Source organism: Podarcis vaucheri (genome assembly GCF_965113315.1).
Source record: "Podarcis vaucheri genome assembly, chromosome: 8".
Taxonomy (NCBI): Eukaryota; Metazoa; Chordata; class Lepidosauria; order Squamata; family Lacertidae; genus Podarcis; species Podarcis vaucheri.
In genome coordinates, this window is record NC_138766.1 from 26750386 (window position 1) to 26770031 (window position 19646).

The 19646-nt window shown below is 43.0% G+C and overlaps 1 protein-coding gene across 1 annotated transcript; it reads left to right on the forward strand.

The window, feature by feature from the left end:
• Positions 1-3505: 3505 nt before the first annotated feature.
• LOC309539798 (serpin B3-like) lies at positions 3506-11068 on the forward strand (the record flags this gene model as incomplete). The annotated part of the gene is made up of 6 exons (XM_082236134.1): positions 3506-3538; positions 4008-4151; positions 4359-4476; positions 6066-6208; positions 7821-7982; positions 10262-11068. 6 exons carry the CDS (start codon positions 3506-3508, stop codon positions 10652-10654), a joined length of 993 nt encoding a protein of 330 aa, XP_082092260.1. The 3' UTR covers positions 10655-11068.
• Positions 11069-19646: the final 8578 nt, after the last annotated feature.

Here is a 19646-nt window from a genome sequence, read left to right on the forward strand (position 1 = left end):
GAAGAATCCTTATTTAGGGGAAAGAACAATATCTCTTCTGTAAGGATTTGGGTTCACATTTTATCTTTCCAACAATTAATGAACTAACTAACTAACTAACTAACTAACTAACTAACTAACTAGTATTGGCTCATTGTTTACTTCCATGACTGAAGTTCTCTTACAATTCCATTCCAGATACTTCACTGGGATGAACTTCAAGAGTGTGGAACTCCAGTACGGAGAAGATATTTCGGGACAAGAAGAAGCTGTGGTCGCTTGGAAGACAGACTAAGAACTCCTTTATATTTTCGTACCTCTCCAACAGTGGTATTTCTTTATTTAACTTTCTTGTATTTTGCTTGAATTAAACCAGTAGCTCAAAGTATTCAGTAGTTTGGGAAACAAGCAACACATAGTCAATTGACTAACAATTATATAATTGTTTTAATGAACTTTTTGCTGTTGTTTGCTTTATTTATATGCTATTGTGGTAGATATAGTGATTGCAATGTTTATCGTTTTTAATGCTATTGTGATTATTGCAAGTCTCTTTGAGCTAAATCGGTTGCTGGAAAAGCAGTATACAAATATTATATCAAATATAGGGGAGAAGGGAATGTTGCCAGTTTAGTTGGGGGTAAAATTACACACAGCAGATGGTTAGGATTGGGGATACATCTGAGGAGCTGGGGAAGTGCAGACAGCCTACAGTCAGGAAAACCAAAGGCAATAGATGGAGAAAGAGATATTTAAAAGAAAAGTGGATACAGAAAAAGCAAAGGGCACAGGAGAAAGGGAAAGCGTGTTCTCATTAAAGGAGAGCACGTGTTGCGGATGGAGCCAAGCAAATCACCCCGTAGTTGCCAGGCAGGATAGATTGAAGGGGCCTGGCTTGGACTGGTGGTTGGTGTTGCTGGGGTAAATTTGATGTTGCCAATTTGGGGGTGGGAACAGAGGTTATTTAAGCACAGTTCACAGCAAGCTGCTTTCTCTTTCGCTGTGGGCACCGGATCACCCGCCCTCCCTCCCTTTTGGGCTTGTGCTTTGACCTTGCTATGCCTGTCATGGGGTCGTCTGCCTTGGTGCAGGGGCCTGGTAGGAATTTTTGCATTTGGCTGATTAGTGTGTGCCATTTGGTTTTTGCCTACTGCGTAGCAAATCGTCACAACTTGTAAGGTTGGCAGTTAGGCATTGCTTTAAATTGGTTGGTGGAGGGGTATGGATTGGCTGTGCCTGCCCCTCCAATGCTGCTGCTGCACGGGAATTCCGTTAAAGGAATTCAGGGGCTTACCATCCTCTCGTCCAAACCCCTGGAATCGGGTGCGGGCCGCGAAAGCCCCTGGGAGCATGCGGGGAGAAGCTGAGGGTCTGTGCCGCAGCTCCAGTTATCCCTGATCTTGTTCCTCCACACTGGCTCTCGCTGGAATCTGGGAGTCAGTGCTGTCCCCCAAGGCGGGGGGGGGGCAGATAGTCATAACCGATGCCTAAGCAACCACTCACAATATGTATGTTTAATAAAGTTGTGGCCAAAAGTATGCCAAAAACCTTAAACAAAAATTTATGAGTGATGTGTGAGTTATTGGGGTAGGGGTGTTTTGGGGGGCCTCAGCACGCAACTGTGGCAAGAAGAGGTTGACCAGAGCAGGGAGATCTCTACAACTTTACAAAAGATAAGGATGGGGATGTTCTGCTTATGTGGGAAAGGAAAATGGAAAGATAAGCAAACAGTGGCAGGAAAAGCTATGGTGCTGTTGAAATCTGTAAGTTGTGGGTTCACACATTTCAGAAGTTATTCATCTGATTCATGGAGGGCAGTGACAGTGGTTGGGCTAACATGCCCTTCTCCACTCTCTCTCAAACTACATTGCCACACTACATTAAATGGACAGCATTTGACATTCCACTGGACACAGCAGTGCTTTGTTTTCATTTTAGGGTCTTCGCTCTCACGATATTAAAGAGGGGTTGCGTCTAGGAGCAGCTCCACGTGGCAGTCCTACAGACAGCAGGCAGAGACCTGAATCTTCATGTTGTCCTCAACATGAGGTAATGGACCCAAACTGGGAAATGTAAGAGAATTAGTTGGGCTGTAAGAGCTAGTAAGTTTTGATATGGTGTGTAGCTTCTAACAGCGCAATCCTAGCATGTTTACTCAGAAGTAGGGATGGAAGGGTGTGTCAGTTTCAGTTCTCCCAGCTTCTCATTTTTCCAATCTTAAGTTCAGTTCTCCACATTTCTGCAAAAAATGCATTTTATAGATTAAAAAATCCTTGTACAAATTCTTCAACATTTTAGTGCAAATTTCTCCTAATAAACACATCTTTGAAGTTTTTAAAGGTTCTTATTTATATTTTCCAAATTTATACATTTCATTAGTTTTCCAATCAATTTAACATTTCCAAATTTTGACTTCCCCTCTTTCTGCAGTTGTTTATTTTTTAATATCTTCTGCATATCCAGGTTCAAATAACTTGCTCATTTATTTATCTACTGTAAATATATACACTATTACATTAATCCTGCTAATGTTTTTATATGTTTACAGTTTATCTGTAAATATTCAGTAAACCATTTCCATTCTTTTATAAAAAGTTTGTTATCTTTGCCTGCAGTTTTGACTGATATATGCATCTTTGCAAGCAATTTCTCATGTTACAATGCATTTATATGCTATATTCACCTATATGTTCATATTTATGCGCAGTATCCTCTAATATACGCATTTTTAAAACACTCTTTCATTGGAGAAATGAATCACAAAATTCAAATAAGTGTGAATTTCAAAGGATGGTTGTGAACCCATCAGGTAGCCCTAAGAAAACCACTCTTTCCCATCAGCAACACAGATGCAGGGTTAGAATCATAGAATCATAGAATCATAGAGTTGGAAGAGACCACAAGGGCCATCGAGTCCAACCCCCTGCCAAGCAGGAAACACCATCAGAGCACTCCTGACATATGGTTGTCAAGCCTCTGCTTAAAGACCTCCAAAGTAGGAGACTCCACCACACTTCTTGGCAGCAAATTCCACTGTCAAACAGCTCTTACTGTCAGGAAGTTCTTCCTAATGTTTAGGTGGAATCTTCTTTCTTGTAGTTTGGATCCATTGCTCCGTGTCCGCTTCTCTGGAGCAGCAGAAAACAACCTTTCTCCCTCCTCTATGTGACATCCTTTTATATATTTGAACATGGCTATCATATCACCCCTTAACCTCCTCTTCTCCAGGCTAAACATGCCCAGCTCCCTTAGCCGTTCCTCATAAGGCATCGTTTCCAGGCCTTTGACCATTTTGGTTGCCCTCCTCTGGACACGTTCCAGTTTGTCAGTTATTTTTACTTTATTTTTAGTATCTATTTATAGCCCTTATAGTTTTCTGGTTTTATAGTTTTGTGGTTTTATTTTATGATTTTGATCATTTGTACTTTTTATAATTGTGATAACAAAACAGTTTGTTGTAAGAAGTGCAAAAATACTATGTGATGTTCTTTGAACACTTGACAAAATGCTGAGTATTAGTACTATTATGTGTGAAAAATTGGAGAAACGTATAGCACAGGTTCAATAAAGAATGAGTGATTCCAGGTCTCCTGTATAGTAGCCCCTTCAATATGTTCTATGGGTGGAAGTCAACCACATTTTACTGAGAGCAGACCCATGGAAATTAATGAGAAAGACTATTAGGTCCTTAAATGTCAATGAGTATACTCTGAGTAAAACTTAGTTGAATACCAACCTGTGTAATAGACTCTGTAGAGAAATATCCAAAGCAGTTGAAGACGTTAATCACACAACTCTAATTGTGAAGAGATTGGGAACAATTAACTATGTGCCCTGGACATGATTGACACATACCTGGGCATCCTTTGATTTCTAATCCCTTGGTTACTCTCCACAATATGTGTGAACTGGCTCCACTGAAACATCTGCATTTGATATAAGAATAAGTTACATTAAGCAAGTGATGAACACACAGAGCCCAGATGTTTAGATGTATGATATAATGACATTAGTTTTGTTCCTTGAAGGTGCCTGATTATGAGTGTGAGAAACCCTCAGCAGTCCACACTGCTTTCCACAGAATCCTTGCAGAACTCAATAAGCCCAGCACCAACTATGAGCTGAGCTTTGCCAACCGGCTCTACGGAGACCAGTCCATTGCTTTCCTTCAGGTAATTTCTGAACGGTTCATTATGCGGTCTAACTTTCAAAGAGTAGCGTCAGATCTCCAAAACAGTTTGGTACAAATGCTTTAGCTGGTTTGCTGTTATTCAAAACTTGGATAAATTGATAATGCTTGTTGTTAGCTGCTTAATTCCAGACACACAGAGAAAGAACTTTTAGTAATGTGTTAAATAATTATTCCTGTTTTCATACAGAAATTCCTGTACTGTGCTCTGAAACTGTACTTGACCGAGGTGGATGGAGCTGACATTCACAATGCCCCTGAAGAAGTCCGGAGGCTGATAAACCTATGGGTTGAAGTCCAGACACATGGTATTATTATGAAGTGGGGTTTTTTGGGGTGGTGGTGGTGGGGAGTAAGCTGTATGCCCGCAAGACCCTTCTCATTCCTGGATCCAGCAAGTGTTAACATCTAAGCAAGGATTCAAACACATGGAATAGCTAGGCTAGCTTCCTGGTGAAGTAATAGCCAAAGTAAAGGTAAAGGGACTCCTGACCGTTAGGTCCAGTCGCGGATGACTCTGGGGTGGCGGTGCTCATCTCATTTTATTGGCTGAGGGAGCCGGCAAACAGCTTCCGGGTCATGTGTCCAGTATGACTAAGCCGCTTCTGGCGAACCAGAGCAGCACACGGAAACGTCGTTTACCTTCCTGCCGGAGCGGTACCTATTTATCTACTTGCACTTTGACGTGCTTTAGAACTGCTAGGTGGGCAGGAGCAGGGATCGAGCAACGGGAGCTCACCCCGTCGCGGGGATTCGACTCGCCGACCTTCTGATTGGCAAGCCCTAGGCTCAGCGGTTTAGACCACAGCACCACCCATGTCCCTTCATAGCCAAAGTATGGACTGCTAAAATGACAAAGGAAGTGACTCTGTGCCAGACAGCAAATGGGTGTTAGAAAGACAAAGGCCAAAGTTGAGAGGGGAGTTATGTTAGCTAGAAGTTAGAATCAGGTGGCTGGGAAGCCACAGAGACATGCCTGATTCCTGTTTTAATCCAAGACTGCTACTATGGGGGAAGTAATGCCCCCTTGGGGTATTAATGGTATGAACCCCTCCATTGCAGGCTCTGGTTGTGTGTGTGTATGTATGTAAATAAACCATAGATCATAAAGGCACCACAGTCTCTGCTGTCCCTCATTCTGAGAAAACTTGAACCCTGGATATGTGCCTGGAACCCCTGGAATCTTGCACCACTGGGGTGGTGTGCAATAGTATGAATAACTTGTGATCTGATGCCATCCCTTTGAAGCTAAGTGTATTAGCACACACTACAGTTAATGTAGCAGTAACCATTTGCTTAGTTAGTATGCTTTGTATATTAGCAATAAAAAGAAATTCAAGTTTTCAGGTTTTATTTCCCTTAAGCAAATAAATGATTGTCTCTCCCTGAAAACATTAATGTTTTCCGCAATCCCTTTGGTATATGGCTGGGCATGATGTCTTCTCCAGACTGAAACCTTCTTTTAATTTTTAATGGGTCCATATGCCTAAAGATCCAGAAGCCTTCTCATATTTATTATGTATGCAGCACCATCAATGTGCAGGGCACTTTACAGGGTGATGTAAGAAAATAGATAGGTCCTTGCCTCAAAGAGGTCACAGTGCAAGGTCACATCCATATTCAACTAAATGGTTGTACCAGCAGAAGCCAGCACAATGCTTCCTGTGATGCAATAGGACCTTCCCTCTCTCCTCCCCTTCATGTGCCCTTGTGCCCTTTCCAAATCTGCTTTAAATCTGCAATATGCTTAAATGTATGGTATGGAAGTGATCCCAATGTAAACATCTGTGAGGGAGACAACAGACGTTGGTGGCTCATCCTTGGTAACAAGGGATGAGTGTGAGTCTTCCTTCCTGTACTACAAATAAACTACAGAAGGCCCAATGTTGTTTTAAAGGTAAAATCCAGGATCTTCTCCCGAAGGACAGCTTTGATTGTCTCGCTCAACTTCTGCACGTGAACGCTCTCTACTTTAAAGGCCAATGGGATGTGAAATTTGACAAAGAACTCACCAGAGTAGATAGATTCTACTTGACTGAGGTAAGTTCCAGAAATATACCTGTTCCAGAAATATACCTAGAGCTTTGTATTTCCTTATGCTCTAAATGTTTTCAGAGCAAGAAGAGGACTCTAAGAAATGGTGTCTGTGTGACACCATTGATGGTTTCAGGTACTTTTCAAAGGTTACTCAAGCTCTGTTGGAACAACGGGAGCTTTATGAGCTACACAGGAATAATGCAACATAAACTGCTCAACCTGGTTTCAAAGAAGATTCAACCACCACTTTCTTTGTTGATCATAAGAGTTGGGAAGGAGAATATAAAACTGGTTCTGTATTGTTTTCTGCGATTTTCTAGCTCTGCAGAATTCTTTTGTTTTTAAACAAGAGAACAAGTGAACAAAGGAGGGTGCAAGAACTTTAAAATTTCCTTGTTTCTAGACCAACTCATAAGCAGACCTTGGTGGTGAAGGCTACAGTGTATTAACCATCCTAGCCCACCATTTTAGAAAGTGCCTGTATCAGCTCCTAAGCTGCACTCGCAGTTTCAGTTTCTATTGCCAGCAACTCCCTTCTGTATGTCCTTTTTCTCTGTAAGGCTCTTGTAAAATTCTTGTTGGTTGCACAACATCTGTGTGGCCTTTTCTTAATAACAGTCAGCCTCTGTTGTTTATCTCTAGTACAGGGGTAGCCAACATGGCACCTTCCAGATTCTGTTTGATTCTTAACTTCCCGTGACCTCAGGTAGTCAGGGATGATAGGAGTTGTAGTCCACAACATCTGGAGGGGAACACTGGTTCTCTTCCTCGTTACTCAAATCTCCATTGCTTCTGAACATGAAGTTTACATGTTTAGTTATGATGGCTAAAAGCCACAGGTAGACCTAGCTTCCATGATATTGGTCCACTTCTTTTAAAATACCATATAAAATAGTGACTGTCCTATCATTGTATGACAATGATGTCTGTGAATTTAGTAATGTGGTATATGAATAAATATTTAAGAAATTTCTTCTGATCCTACTGCCAATCAATTTAATTGGATGGGTCTATGTCAGGCTTCTTCAACCTTGGCCCTCCAGATGTTTTTGGCCTACAACTCACATGATCCCTAGCTAGCAGGACCAGTGGTCAGGGATGATGGGAATTGTAGTCTCAAAACCATCTGGAGGGCCAAGGTTGGGGAAGCCTAGTCTATGTTCTAGAAGAGTGGTTCCTGAGCTTTTTCTCCCACAGATCACTTGAAAATTGCAGAGAGTCTTGGTAGGTCACTTATTGATTTTTCTGCCTGTTGTATCTATTGCATTGGTCTGTGCATAAACATTTCAGTTGTTGTTTTCCCCCACCCCACCCAACTAAACTAAGAACAAGAACATGCATAGGGAGACCCCTAAATTGTTGCTTGTGATTATAAGTTATAACGTGACTGGTGTTTTGAAATTTTCATGGGTGCCCGTGATTTGAATTTGAATTTGTCAGCATCTTGAGCCAAACAGGTGTTTTGAAACTCTAAAAGGATTTCCGTGTGTCTGAATTGGTAAGCTTGAATATGTCATTTCAGAGTTTTCTGCCGATCAGTTACTGACAAAAACAAAACTAATCCACAGAGCACAAAGATGAGTTGACTTTCTGTTTTCCTTCATATTTCTTGCAGGACATTTGCACAAATGTGCAGCTGATGTACCGGAAGGGCCAGTATAATATCGGCACAATTGAGGGATGTGATGTGCAGATGCTTGAGATTCCGTACAGAAACAATGAGCTGAGTTTGTTCATATTGCTGCCCAGAGACTGCGACCCTGAATCTCTTCATCAGGTAACATTCTGATGATTCCTCCCCCTTTGCATAGGGCTAACATCTCCTTTACAAACAGGTTCTGTAACTGAAGTTGCTTGTGGCACTGACAAAACCAAAAAGCAAAGCCCCTCATTTTTGTGCCAGGCTTGGCAATCCAGAGGATCCCTATTGCTTGCCAGCCTTAGGGCTTGTTGTTGTCTTCCCCTGTTGTTGTCCACACCTGAAGAGGGCTCTGGGGCCTGAGCACACACATTCGTTATAGCTCACTAAGCCAGGTCACAGTTTATGGTTCAAGTTTGAGAGTTAGGAAGATAGGTTGGCATCAGTGATGTGCTTCCACCAGTGCAAGGACTTTGGATTGCACAAAGGAGGAGAGGGAGGAGAAGTTCAGTTGCAAAAACAGAGGTCCTTGCACTAGCAGAAGCACTTCACTGATGCCAACTGTGGTGATCACACAGGGTCTCCAGACGTTTGACGGTCTATTGATCCCTGTGCCACCACTCTGATTGCCTCTTCGCTGCCACCAATCCGTTTCTCACGGGTACACACGGAGTCCAGACAGTTGTTAACATTAACAAATAATCAAGTTTATTTTATAGGCATGAACAAGCTTATGGTTTCAGTTATTTTTTCTTGGCAGTTTCTTAATCTTACTTTTTTTTACTGTTCTATATGTTCCTAACAACTTCAAACAGATTATCCCAACTATCTATCTGACTCCACCTCACAATTCCTCTCACTTTCTCACAACACAACACAACCAACCCACAGACTTATCCTCCCTCTTTCTTCTCCGACCCCCAACTCTCAACTGACTTCCACACAACTCTAACTCTAACTCCTCCTATCAGTTTCTCTCTGGCCAATCACATCACACTGATTTAACTCTTTCCTTATGACCCACCTAGGAGGCAAATGCCACACCAAACTATGTTCCTAACTCTCAAACCCATGTAAAACTGCCTTCAACCAGGCCAGGTGATTTATCCAGCATTGCCTACTCAAGCATGGCAGTGTTTCAAATGCATCATATACTATACAGTGGTACCTCGGGTTAAGTACTCAATTTGTTCCGGAGGTCCGTTCTTAACCTGAAACTGTTCTTAACCTGAAGCACCACTTTAGCTAATGGGGCCTTCTGCTGCCGCCGTGCCGCCGGAGCACAATTTCTGTTCTCATCCTGAAGCAAAGTTCTTAACCTGAAGCACTATTTCTGGGTTAGCGGAGTGTGTAACCTGAAGCATATGTAACCTGAAGCGTATGTAACCTGAGGTACCACTGTACTGGAGATGCCAACGATTGAACTTGAGAGCTTCTACACTCAAAGGGCAAGCTCTGTCACTGAGCTGTGGTCACTGAGTTCCTGTTACACATTTCCTACACTTCCAACGGCAGTCAGTGTGAACCCTCGTGAAATATACTCAGAGTCGCAAAGTGATTTCATGCTCTTTATTCAGCTCATAGTGGTGAGGAGGAATGAATGCAAGTCCCCTCAAAGTATCTGCTTTATATACATTATTTACACAATGGGCTGCACATGATTGGTTAATTCTGGAATTCTACTGTAAGCCAATCAGGTTGTGAATTCACTTATATCTGGAGCATGATTGGGTGGTTCCTGCCAACCAATCATACTGCTGCATTGTTCTTGGACCAATCAGACTGCTGCCTTCTGAATCCTATTGTTCTAGGACCAATCAGACTGCTGCAATTTGGATCCTATTGTTCTAGGACCAATCAGACTGCTGTAGTTTGGATCCTATTCAACTCAGTACATAACACCTCCCAAGTTGGCTGCTGCTCGGTTATCAAATTCTTTTACTTTTGCCACCCTCTGACTGCGGTACCCCTGCTGTGCCACCCCAGCTCCCAACTCCAGTACACAGTCTCTCTTCTGGACCAATTTAGCTGTGGTCTGAGGTAAATGGACCCAGCACAACCAGGGAATCGCAAACTGGTCCCACCAACTTTGAGACTCTAGAAATGACACAAGGCACCATTTGGCCGTTTATAAATTTCACCCTTGTATGAGCAGCCCCCGCCTGGCTGATGTCATGTCATGTTACAAATTATGCATGCGCTGAATCTCAAATGTCAGTATGACATTTTTGAAACAACTGAAAAATAATTAGGGGTACGAAGTGCTAGGAAAATATTCTTGTGTCAATGTTTGTTGCCAGATTTATGTCATGCGGTTATTTCCTATCAAAAAGCTCATTTTACAATGATATCTGAATCTGGTTTCTTTTATTGATCAGTGTATCAATCACGTCACTGTCATTTTTTTGCACCTCCAGCTGGAAGACGGACTTAGCTACGACCAACTGCTCAACTGGTCCTGCATTCTGAAGCCAGAAGAAGTTGAGGTGGTTATCCCTAAATTCAGCTTAGAAAAGAGCGTCGAAGTTAATGCATACTTAGACCTGTCACCTCTGACTGATCCCGAGAAAGCAGATTTATCTGGCGCAACCACAACAGAAGGTGTGGCTCTGACTCAGCTGGTCCACGATACTTTCATCGAGATTGACGAGGAGGGCGGTGAAGAAGCAGAGGCCCCCGCTTGCCCAGGGGGTAGGAGTCCACGTCAGGAGCCAAAGGCATTCCTGGCTAACCATCCTTTCTTGTATTTTGTCCTGCACAAATGCACCCAAAGCCTTATTGCCTTTGGTAAATTTGCTAGACCAGAATAAGCAGCACTCTAGTGGCTGGGAATAAAACTGATATAAGCATAACACAGCTACAGTACAGTGAGAGGTAGACAACATGAGACATTTGGTGCCAGGATTTCCTTTTATAACAGTGCTTGAAACCTAGCAGATCTTAATCCAGAATAAAACATCTAAAACATAAATCTCCTTCTCCCCCCCCCCCTTAACCCTTTTTATATGCTAATATTTACATGGCTGCTGGCAAAAAGCTCTTGAAAACTGCTGGAAGTTTTGCTAATCTTTTAGGGTGACCTTTGTCAGATGGGTTAGAATTGTTGCTTGTGCAAGACTTTTCTCATAAATTCCCCCCACCCAAAAGAAGCATTGTCACTGTGTTCAGTGCAAGTAACATTTTTCTGTACCACTGATTCTTAATAAAAGCAAGCATTCAAATAACACATTGTTGTCTCTTTTTCTTCAAAGATGTATGTTTCACTCAGTGAAACATGCTGATGTGTACCAAGTAGGGCCAGCCATGCTTTTTTTCTTTTCTTTTGGTATTTAGGCAAATCTTTGGTTTTCCCCAAACCTGCTGAGTCCTCGGAGATCTGCCCCCTGCCTTGCAGGTCTTTTCCACCTGGCCTGGGAGGGCAGGGTTCTGGTTGACTCCAGCTACAAAAACTGAGTCTGCTGAACTCTTGGGCTGAGATGTTGTTTAGGAGGTTATGCTGGGGAACGTTGTTGCTGATATTATTATTTTTGTATCTTTATTTTAGAGCTTATAATTTATGTGCAACATGTTTGATTTGGTTGTGTATTTTTTGATGTTTTACTGATTGTTTATGACTACTTTCATTATGCTGTAATTATGTATTTTCTCATGTTGTAAGCTACCTTGGGCATGGTTTGAAGCACGGAAAGACTTCATACAAATAAAAATGATGTATTATATATGTATGATTCCTCCCTATTGTGTGGGTACAGCACCATTTTGGCTACATATGAATCCACATTCAGCGAATGAGTTTCCTCTTAGAATGCAAGATTTTAGAAAACTGAAGAACAGTATGTAAGAGGTCCGATTCATACATGGCCCTTAAAAATTGGAGTGGATGTACCTCAGATTTCAGCATGCAAGGCGGAAACATGTTCTTCTTAACATGCACATCAGAAGGTCTCTACTTTCTCACATATGGTTGCCTTTCTACATTATGGGAACAGTTAAAGAACTCCAGTTGAAGACCAGTAATTGTGAAGGCAAGACCAAGCATACTTTCAAGTAAAAGTTCATTAAGTGAAAGGACAATAACAGGAAGAAGATCTGATGGTGCTGTCATGGGAACTGACCAATAAATGCCCCACGGCAACAGTGGGCAGACCTCAAGCTTCTCAGGTCTACTTTGTTTAAGAACTCCAAAATTTACAAACCAGAGCCAGGCACACAAAGCACACAGGTAGAACTACAGAACTGGATGCCTCTGAGCACATTCTGAGGAATTTAAACTCAACTCGCAGTCCTATCTCTTAATAGTTAATCTCTGGTTACCCTATATTTGGCAATCTAATCTGAGGTGGTGGAGGGGAGCCAGTTGGGAGCCAGTGTTTGGATTCAGCTAAGTTTCACTCAGAGCAGACCAACTGAAACTAATGAACCTACCCTAATCATGTCCACGAAATTCAATAGATCTACTGTGAGTAGGACTTGCATTGGGCAGCACTCAGGATCATTTGCATATCTATTAAATACAATCCAGAGATCAATGAGTAGATCCTGATCTTCCATCTGCTCATCCTTGCCCCGTGGTATTATTTGCAGAACCATAGTAAACACACCATTCCAAATACAATACAGTGTATGTGTGTGAACATTTTCAGCCTCATGAAACTTTCCAGCTAGGAAAATGTGACTTTCCTGCAAGACACATGCTAGCTGTCTAAAAGATGCTTGGATTCCCTGTTACAATGGGGGGGGGGGTTCATCTGGAAATGCCACCTAATGTGTCATATGCCTCCTAAATTCTTTAAACGTTGTTGAAAATGAATGTGTGTGTGTGTGTATTTGTGTAGAGGGTCAGGTGTAATAATAAATAATAATAATAAATTTTATTTATATCCTGCCCTCCCCAGCCGAAGCTGGGCTCAGGGCGGCTAACAACACTAAAATAGTGCAACATTATAAAAACATCATAAGAATTAATTAAAATCAAAATTGATGGCAACCATAAACTAAAGTATTGTAAATATTGCCAAAGGAGGGAGTCAGGCTGTGCCCTAACCAAAGGCCTGGTGGAACAGCTCTGTCTTGCAGGCCCTGCGGAAAGATGTCAAGTCCTGCAGGGCCCTTGTCTCTTGTGACAGAGCGTTCCACCAGGTTGGAGCCGCAGCTGAAAAAGCCCTGGCTCTAGTTGAGGCCAGCCTAACCTCTCTGTGGCCTGGGACCTTCAAGATGTTTTTATTTGAGGACCGTAAGTTCCTCTGTGGGGCATACCAGGAGAGGCGGTCCCGTAGATACGAGGGTCCTAGGCTGTGTAGGGCTTTGAAGGTTAAAACCAGCACCTTAAACCTGATCCTGTACTCCACCGGGAGCCAGTGCAGCTGGTATAGCACCGGATGAATGTGATCCCGCAGCGAAGACCCCGTAAGGAGTCTCGCTGCGGCATTCTGCACCCGCTGGAGTTTCTGGGTCAGTCTCAAGGGCAGCCCCACGTAGAGTGAGTTACAATAATCCAGTCTGGAGGTGACCGTCGCGTGGATCACAGTGGCTAGGTCAGGGCGAGAGAGGTAAGGAGCCAACTGCTTAGCTTGGCGGAGATGAAAAAATGCCGCCTTTGTTATAGCTGCAATCTGCGCCTCCATGGAGAGGGAGGTATCGAAGATTACACCCAAACTCTTAATGGACGGTGCTGGCACTAATTGCACCCCCGCAAGAGATGGGAGTTGCCCCCTCAATCCCATATCGTCCCGTCCCAGCCAGAGGACCTCTGTCTTCGAAGGATTTAACTTCAACCGGCTCCCACGTAACCATCCAGCCACAGCTTCCAAGCATCTGATCAGTGTGTCTGGGGCCGAGTCAGGATGGCCATCCATCAACAGATAGAGTTGGGTGTCATCAGCATACTGATGGCAGCCCAGCCCAAGACTCCGGACAAGCTGGGCGAGGGGGCGCATAAAGATGTTAAAAAGCATCGGGGAGAGAATCGCACCCTGAGGCACTCCACACACCAAGGAGTGGCGGGATGACAGTTCCCCCCCAAGCGCCACCCTCTGTCCCCGACCAGAGAGAAACGAGCGCAGCCATTGAAGGACTGTGCCCTGGATCCCCACGTCGGTGAGGCGGTGGTCCAGAAGTTCGTGATCGACCATGTCGAAAGCTGCTGACAGATCTAGAAGAATCAGCAGCCGCGACCCGCCTCGATCCAGCTGTCTCTTCAGGTGTACTACCTGAAGAGCCCATATGTTTTCCAGGAAATCTCCATACAGCCTCGAAGGGATGCTTCACTGAGAAACATGATTTGATGATAATCTATGTGTGAAAAATAATAATGGATGGAACACAGGAGGAAGTATATCCTATCTAGACAGTAGACAAAATCATGCACGCATTCAATTTGCATATTTAGTAACTACAAAGGGAACACTTTTAAATATGCATCTTTGGCTTATTTCCTGTCACTTATTCGCCACCAAATCTATTGCATAGCATCCCCCCCGCCTTTTTGTGGATGCAGAACAACGTTTTCTCAGCTTTTGCATGCATATAGTTTGGTAAGTTTACATCTACATTGGAAAATTGCATTAATGAAAAGGGGATGTTCAGCCAAAGGTGATGCAATACTTGGCTACCTTGCTTTAAAAAGCCAAACGTCAAAAGAAAGAGGGGGATTTGCCCTGCCGGACTTAAGGTTATACTATGAAGCTGCATATTTCTGCTGGATGAAAGATTGGTTCTTACTGGAAAACACGGATGTCCTAGATCTGGAAGGGTTTAATAATGCTTTTGGATGGCATGCATATTTGTGGTACGACAAGGTAAAGGTTCATAAGTTGTTTAAAAACCACATTGTCAGGAAAGCCTTGTTTATAGTTTGGACTAAATATAAAGACTTGTTAGAAAACAAAACTCCGAGGTGGCTTTCACCAGTTGAGGCAAAGGCCCGAAAAAGACCTAACATGGAGGTTGGTTGGGCAAAGTATTGCGAGATCATAGAGAAAATTGGAGACAACTGGAGGTTGCAGAGCTTAGATAAATTAAAAAACAAGGTACCTTTCAGGTGGAATGCCCTTTGTTGCGCGACTTGACCAAGAGCTGAGAGCAGCAAGGAATCGTTTCTCCACGCCAGAGGAGCTTTTGTAAGTACAGCTTGGGGCCCCTTGGGAGAACGGAAGGAGATGGCGGACGGCCATGATTCATTCTCCGTGCCTTTCGAAAAGTTGAACGGCCAGAATTGGGCGGAATGGAGCAGAAAGCTGAAGGCCTGGCTGGTAGCTAAGGGTCTTTGGGAGGCGGTCTTAAGGCCTCCACTGCCTCAACCAGCCGCCGGAGCTGCAGCAGCAGTAATTGCAGATGCGCATGCTTCGCAGAGAAAAAATCAGAAAGCCCTGGGAGCTATAGTGCTCAGTTTGGAGGGTTCACAGTTGCCCCATGTGGAGGGGTTGGAAACTGCGCATGAAGCTTATACTGCCCTTGAAAGAGTGCACCACAGGACCACGGCTGGTGCAAAAATCCACACCACCAGACGTTTGTTTGAGATGAAGCTGCGTCCAGGTGGGGACATAAGACAGCATGTTACAGAGATACACTATGCCCAAATTCAAGAGGTGTTTAAAAAAGATAAAAAATTAGGCTTCCGGGTGGAGAAATCGAAACTAGAGACAGAACTACTTGAACCAAAGACAAAAGTGCTTTCAAGAATGTATAACTTGCTGCTTAAATGGAACACTCAAGATGAGGTAGTCAAATCAGCCATGATAAAATGGGCTCAGGACATTGGGTACAACATTATGTTTGAAGACTGGGAAAGGTTATGGACCACCGGCTTGAAATTTACAGCATGTAATGCTTTGAAAGAAAATGTTATGAAAATGATATATAGGTGGTACATGACCCCAGTCAAACTTGCAAAGATATACCATTTGTCAGATAATAAATGTTGGAAATGTAGGGAGGCTGAAGGAACATTCTTTCACCTCTGGTGGACTTGCCCGAGAGTGAAGGCTTTCTGGGAAATGATTTATAATGAGTTAAAAAAGGTATTTAAGTATACCTTCCATAAGAAACCAGAGGCCTTCCTCCTAGGTATCGTCGGCCAGAAAGTGTTAAAAAAGGATAGAACCTTTTTCCTTTATGCAACTACAGCAGCAAGAATTCTTATTGCCAAACATTGGAAGACACAAGATTTACCCACGCTGGAAGAATGGCATACGCAATTGATGGACTACATGGAGTTGGCAGAAATGACTGGCAGAATCCGTGACCGGGGAGAAGAGACAACAGAAGAGGACTGGAGAAAATTTAAGGACTATTTACAAAAATATTATAAGTTACATGAATGTTGAGAATTTGCTAAGCTTTGGAGAAAACTAGCTTCAGTAAAAATATCTGAAGGAAATTTGGGTAAAATTTATGAAAGTATTAAAGTTTAGAGTAATTTTTGGATTCAGCACATGGTACTAAAATGATTTAATAATAGGTACTCTAAACTGAAAATATGGTTAGTGGAAGATACAAAAAACACATGAAACAAGGTAATAATTTGCTGTTATTTTTATTGTAAAGAATGCAGGGTTCGGAGGATGTGGGGAAGTCCGATGGCTTTGAAAGTTGAGATTGAAAAATGGAAAATTTCTTTCTCTGATCTTCTTTTTTTCTTCTGTAAAAAATGCTTTTGACATATATCTGACTATACATCTGTACCTGGAAAAAAAGCAATAAAAATATTATAAAAAATAAAAAAATAAAAAGCCAAACGTCATTACAGATCCTAAAGAAAAAAATACCTTGGTGAGATACTTTCAGCTGACACATAAGCATAGCTGTCAACTTTCCTCTTTTCTTGCGAGGAATCCTATTCAGAATAAGGGAATTTCCCTTAAAAAAAGGAAAAGTTGACAGCTATGTGCATAAGCATTCTTCAGGCTCTTAGAAGAACATGGGGGTGGGTGGGCTTTGAACTTGCTAGGCGGAGAAGGTGCAATTGCCCTGCCGCCAGTGTATGCCAGGGACACCCACTAATCCTTCATGCATTGAACGTGGAGATCTGATGGGAAACTGCAGCGACATTCAATAACATGCAGTTAGATTCAGATCTGGTCCACCTATGGGGCAGGATGAAGCACCTGCCTTAGGCGATGGAAGCGCAAGAGGTTGTGCTCTACCCACTCCACTGCTTCTGCCACCCAACATTTCCACTTGTCTTCCTTACCCCCAGGCAGAGAAGCTGAGTGGCAACGCTTTAAGGCATGCCTGGGCTCCTGCAGAGTATGCCAAGACCCAGGGCATTCCTGCATGCCACATTGCTGCTTGTCTTCCGCTGCCCGCCACTCCCACCCAAGGGGAGAAGGTCAGTGGCAATGCTTTGAAGAGAAGCAGTGCTGGGACAGGAGGTGAAAGTTCCCATTTGTTCAGGTGGGCCAGACCGCCCCTGGTTAGACTCCTCTCTGCCATTGGAAACCTTGCAGAATTTGGGTTCCTGGCTGAAGGGAATAGTCTAACTGCTTTGAGCAGAACGTTGTTGGAATTGCCTCATAGAGTTTTGAAGGCAAGAGAGGATGGGTATTGGAACTGCTAAAAATTAGCCGCTGTTTCTTTAATACAAAAGGAACTGACTCTGCATGAGTCAGCAGCCTACAATGAATCGGCAAAGCCTGCATGACTCATGCAACCTGTCACCTACGTATGCTTGTATATACAGTGGTACAGTGGTACTTACAGACGCTTCAGGTTACAGGCACTTCAGGTTACAGACTCCGCTAACCCAGAAATAGTACCTCGGGTTAAGAACTTTGCTTCAGGATGAGAACAGAAATCGCGTGGCAGCAGCGGGAGGCCCCATTAGCTAAAGTGGTGCTTCAGGTTAAGAACAGTTTCAGGTTAAGAAGGGACCTCCAGAATGAATTAAGTTCTTAATCCGAGGTACCACTGTATAGAGTGGTCATTGTTTGTGTGTGGCATGGGTTGGGTTAGTTGAAAGCTGGTTGAGTTAATATGTATAAAGCTGTCGGTCGCGGTGGGATAAGAAGATTTTGAAGAATAAAAGCAGCAATACTCTGCAAAGATACTCTTTCTCAAGGACTCTTTTGTGCCAACTAGGGTCCAAGGACCAGGCGAAGGAATCAAAGGAGGTCAGAACCTTTTCTTTTTCGAACACTGACAAACACATTCTCGCACTTCCTTTCCATTTGAGCTCTCTCATGTTCTTCTGAACACCTGAAGAGTGTTATAAAGACTTCCTGAAGGCTCCACAGCAAGATAATGGTGGCTGCATTTCTTAGTCACTTTATACAGCAAAAAATGTCTCAAAATGACTTAAAAGCACAAAGAGGTAGAACCATTTAAAAACCAAAGAAATAAAGAAAACAACATGCAATGCATTTTTTAAAATTGTTTACATTTTTCTCGACTGAGTGTAAGCAAATAATGATGAAGTGAGTCTTTCCCAAACCAACCTTTCAGCTTACTGGATCATAAGGATCTGGGATGGAAGCTCTCCTTGAGCACTGATAACAACATAAGAAGACTGTGCTGGATCGGATGGCTGTGGGAAACCCTCAAGTGGGATTCTAGCACAAGAGCACTCTCTCTTGTGGTTTCCAGCAACTGGTATTCAGAAGCGTTAATGCCTCCATCTGTGGAGCGGAGCAGAGCAGAGCCACCATGGCTAGTAGCATGGATAGTCCTCTCCTCCACCGATTTGTCTAATCCTCTTTTAAAGTCATCTAGGTTGGTGGCCATCACTGGGAATAATTCCCCAGTGTTACTTTCTGAACATGGTCCTTTTCAGATCTGCTGAGAGATCCAGGAGAAGTAATAATGTGGTATTCTCTTGTCTCTTTCATGGATGCAAAGAAGGTCACCTATCGGTGTGACCAAGACTGATTTGGTTCTGAAACTGGATCTGAACCCAAATTGTAGTAGATTTTGATGACCAGTCTCATCCAGGAACATCTGCTTGATGGTATTTTCATAGTAGTAATTTGGGCCACCTGTGGAAAAACCCAGTGGTTCCATGTTAAAACCATGGGCAATATCCAATATTGGATGGGCTATATCCAATATTACAATGGGCAATATCCAATTGGAGCTCTTCCCAAACTCCCCTCCCCTCCTGTTCTGTGAGCGGATGCCTTCATTAATTGGATATCATCCCATCTATATTTTATGCAAGACAACAGATGCTTACGTGTGATTACTGAGCATATCCTCAATGCATAATACTCTTGGTAGTTTTCATTATGCAAATTACAAATCAAATCACTAGCTACTCGGTCTAAATGCAAACTGGAATAATGACAGTGGGGGTGTACAGAGCTTTCTATATAGCCTGGTACATTCTAAAACAAAAGCACCAGATGCAACAAGCTACCTCTTGGAAGAGAAGGTAAATGCTTCTGTTCTTGTGAATTACTGTAAGATTTTGCTGGTACCATTGGAAAGAAAGAAATGGGCTTTGGAGAAACAGGAAATAATGTGCCAATATGCAACAGGTGGCACCAGTCAAGCTGCTCCTTGTTTGAAGATTGAGTGCGATCGGGAGTCAACATTAAATTTGGGCTTGGAGACTTCATTTGCAACTGTGGAGCTGCTTATTCCAGAGTTGTCCTATTGATCTTAGCTGGAGAGCTCTGGAGCAAGAAAATTGTTTGTGTATTGGTTGCTAAGCCACAATCTGTGGACAGTGGTGTTCCATGTTTAGCCTTCCTGGGCTTGGTCTGTTGTGGATCATGATGGGATACAGCAACTGATATTAAGGAACGTTGGAATTTTGTTTGGTACCAGCAAAGTTGCTACTTATTTTATGCTGGGCTTTTCTGACTA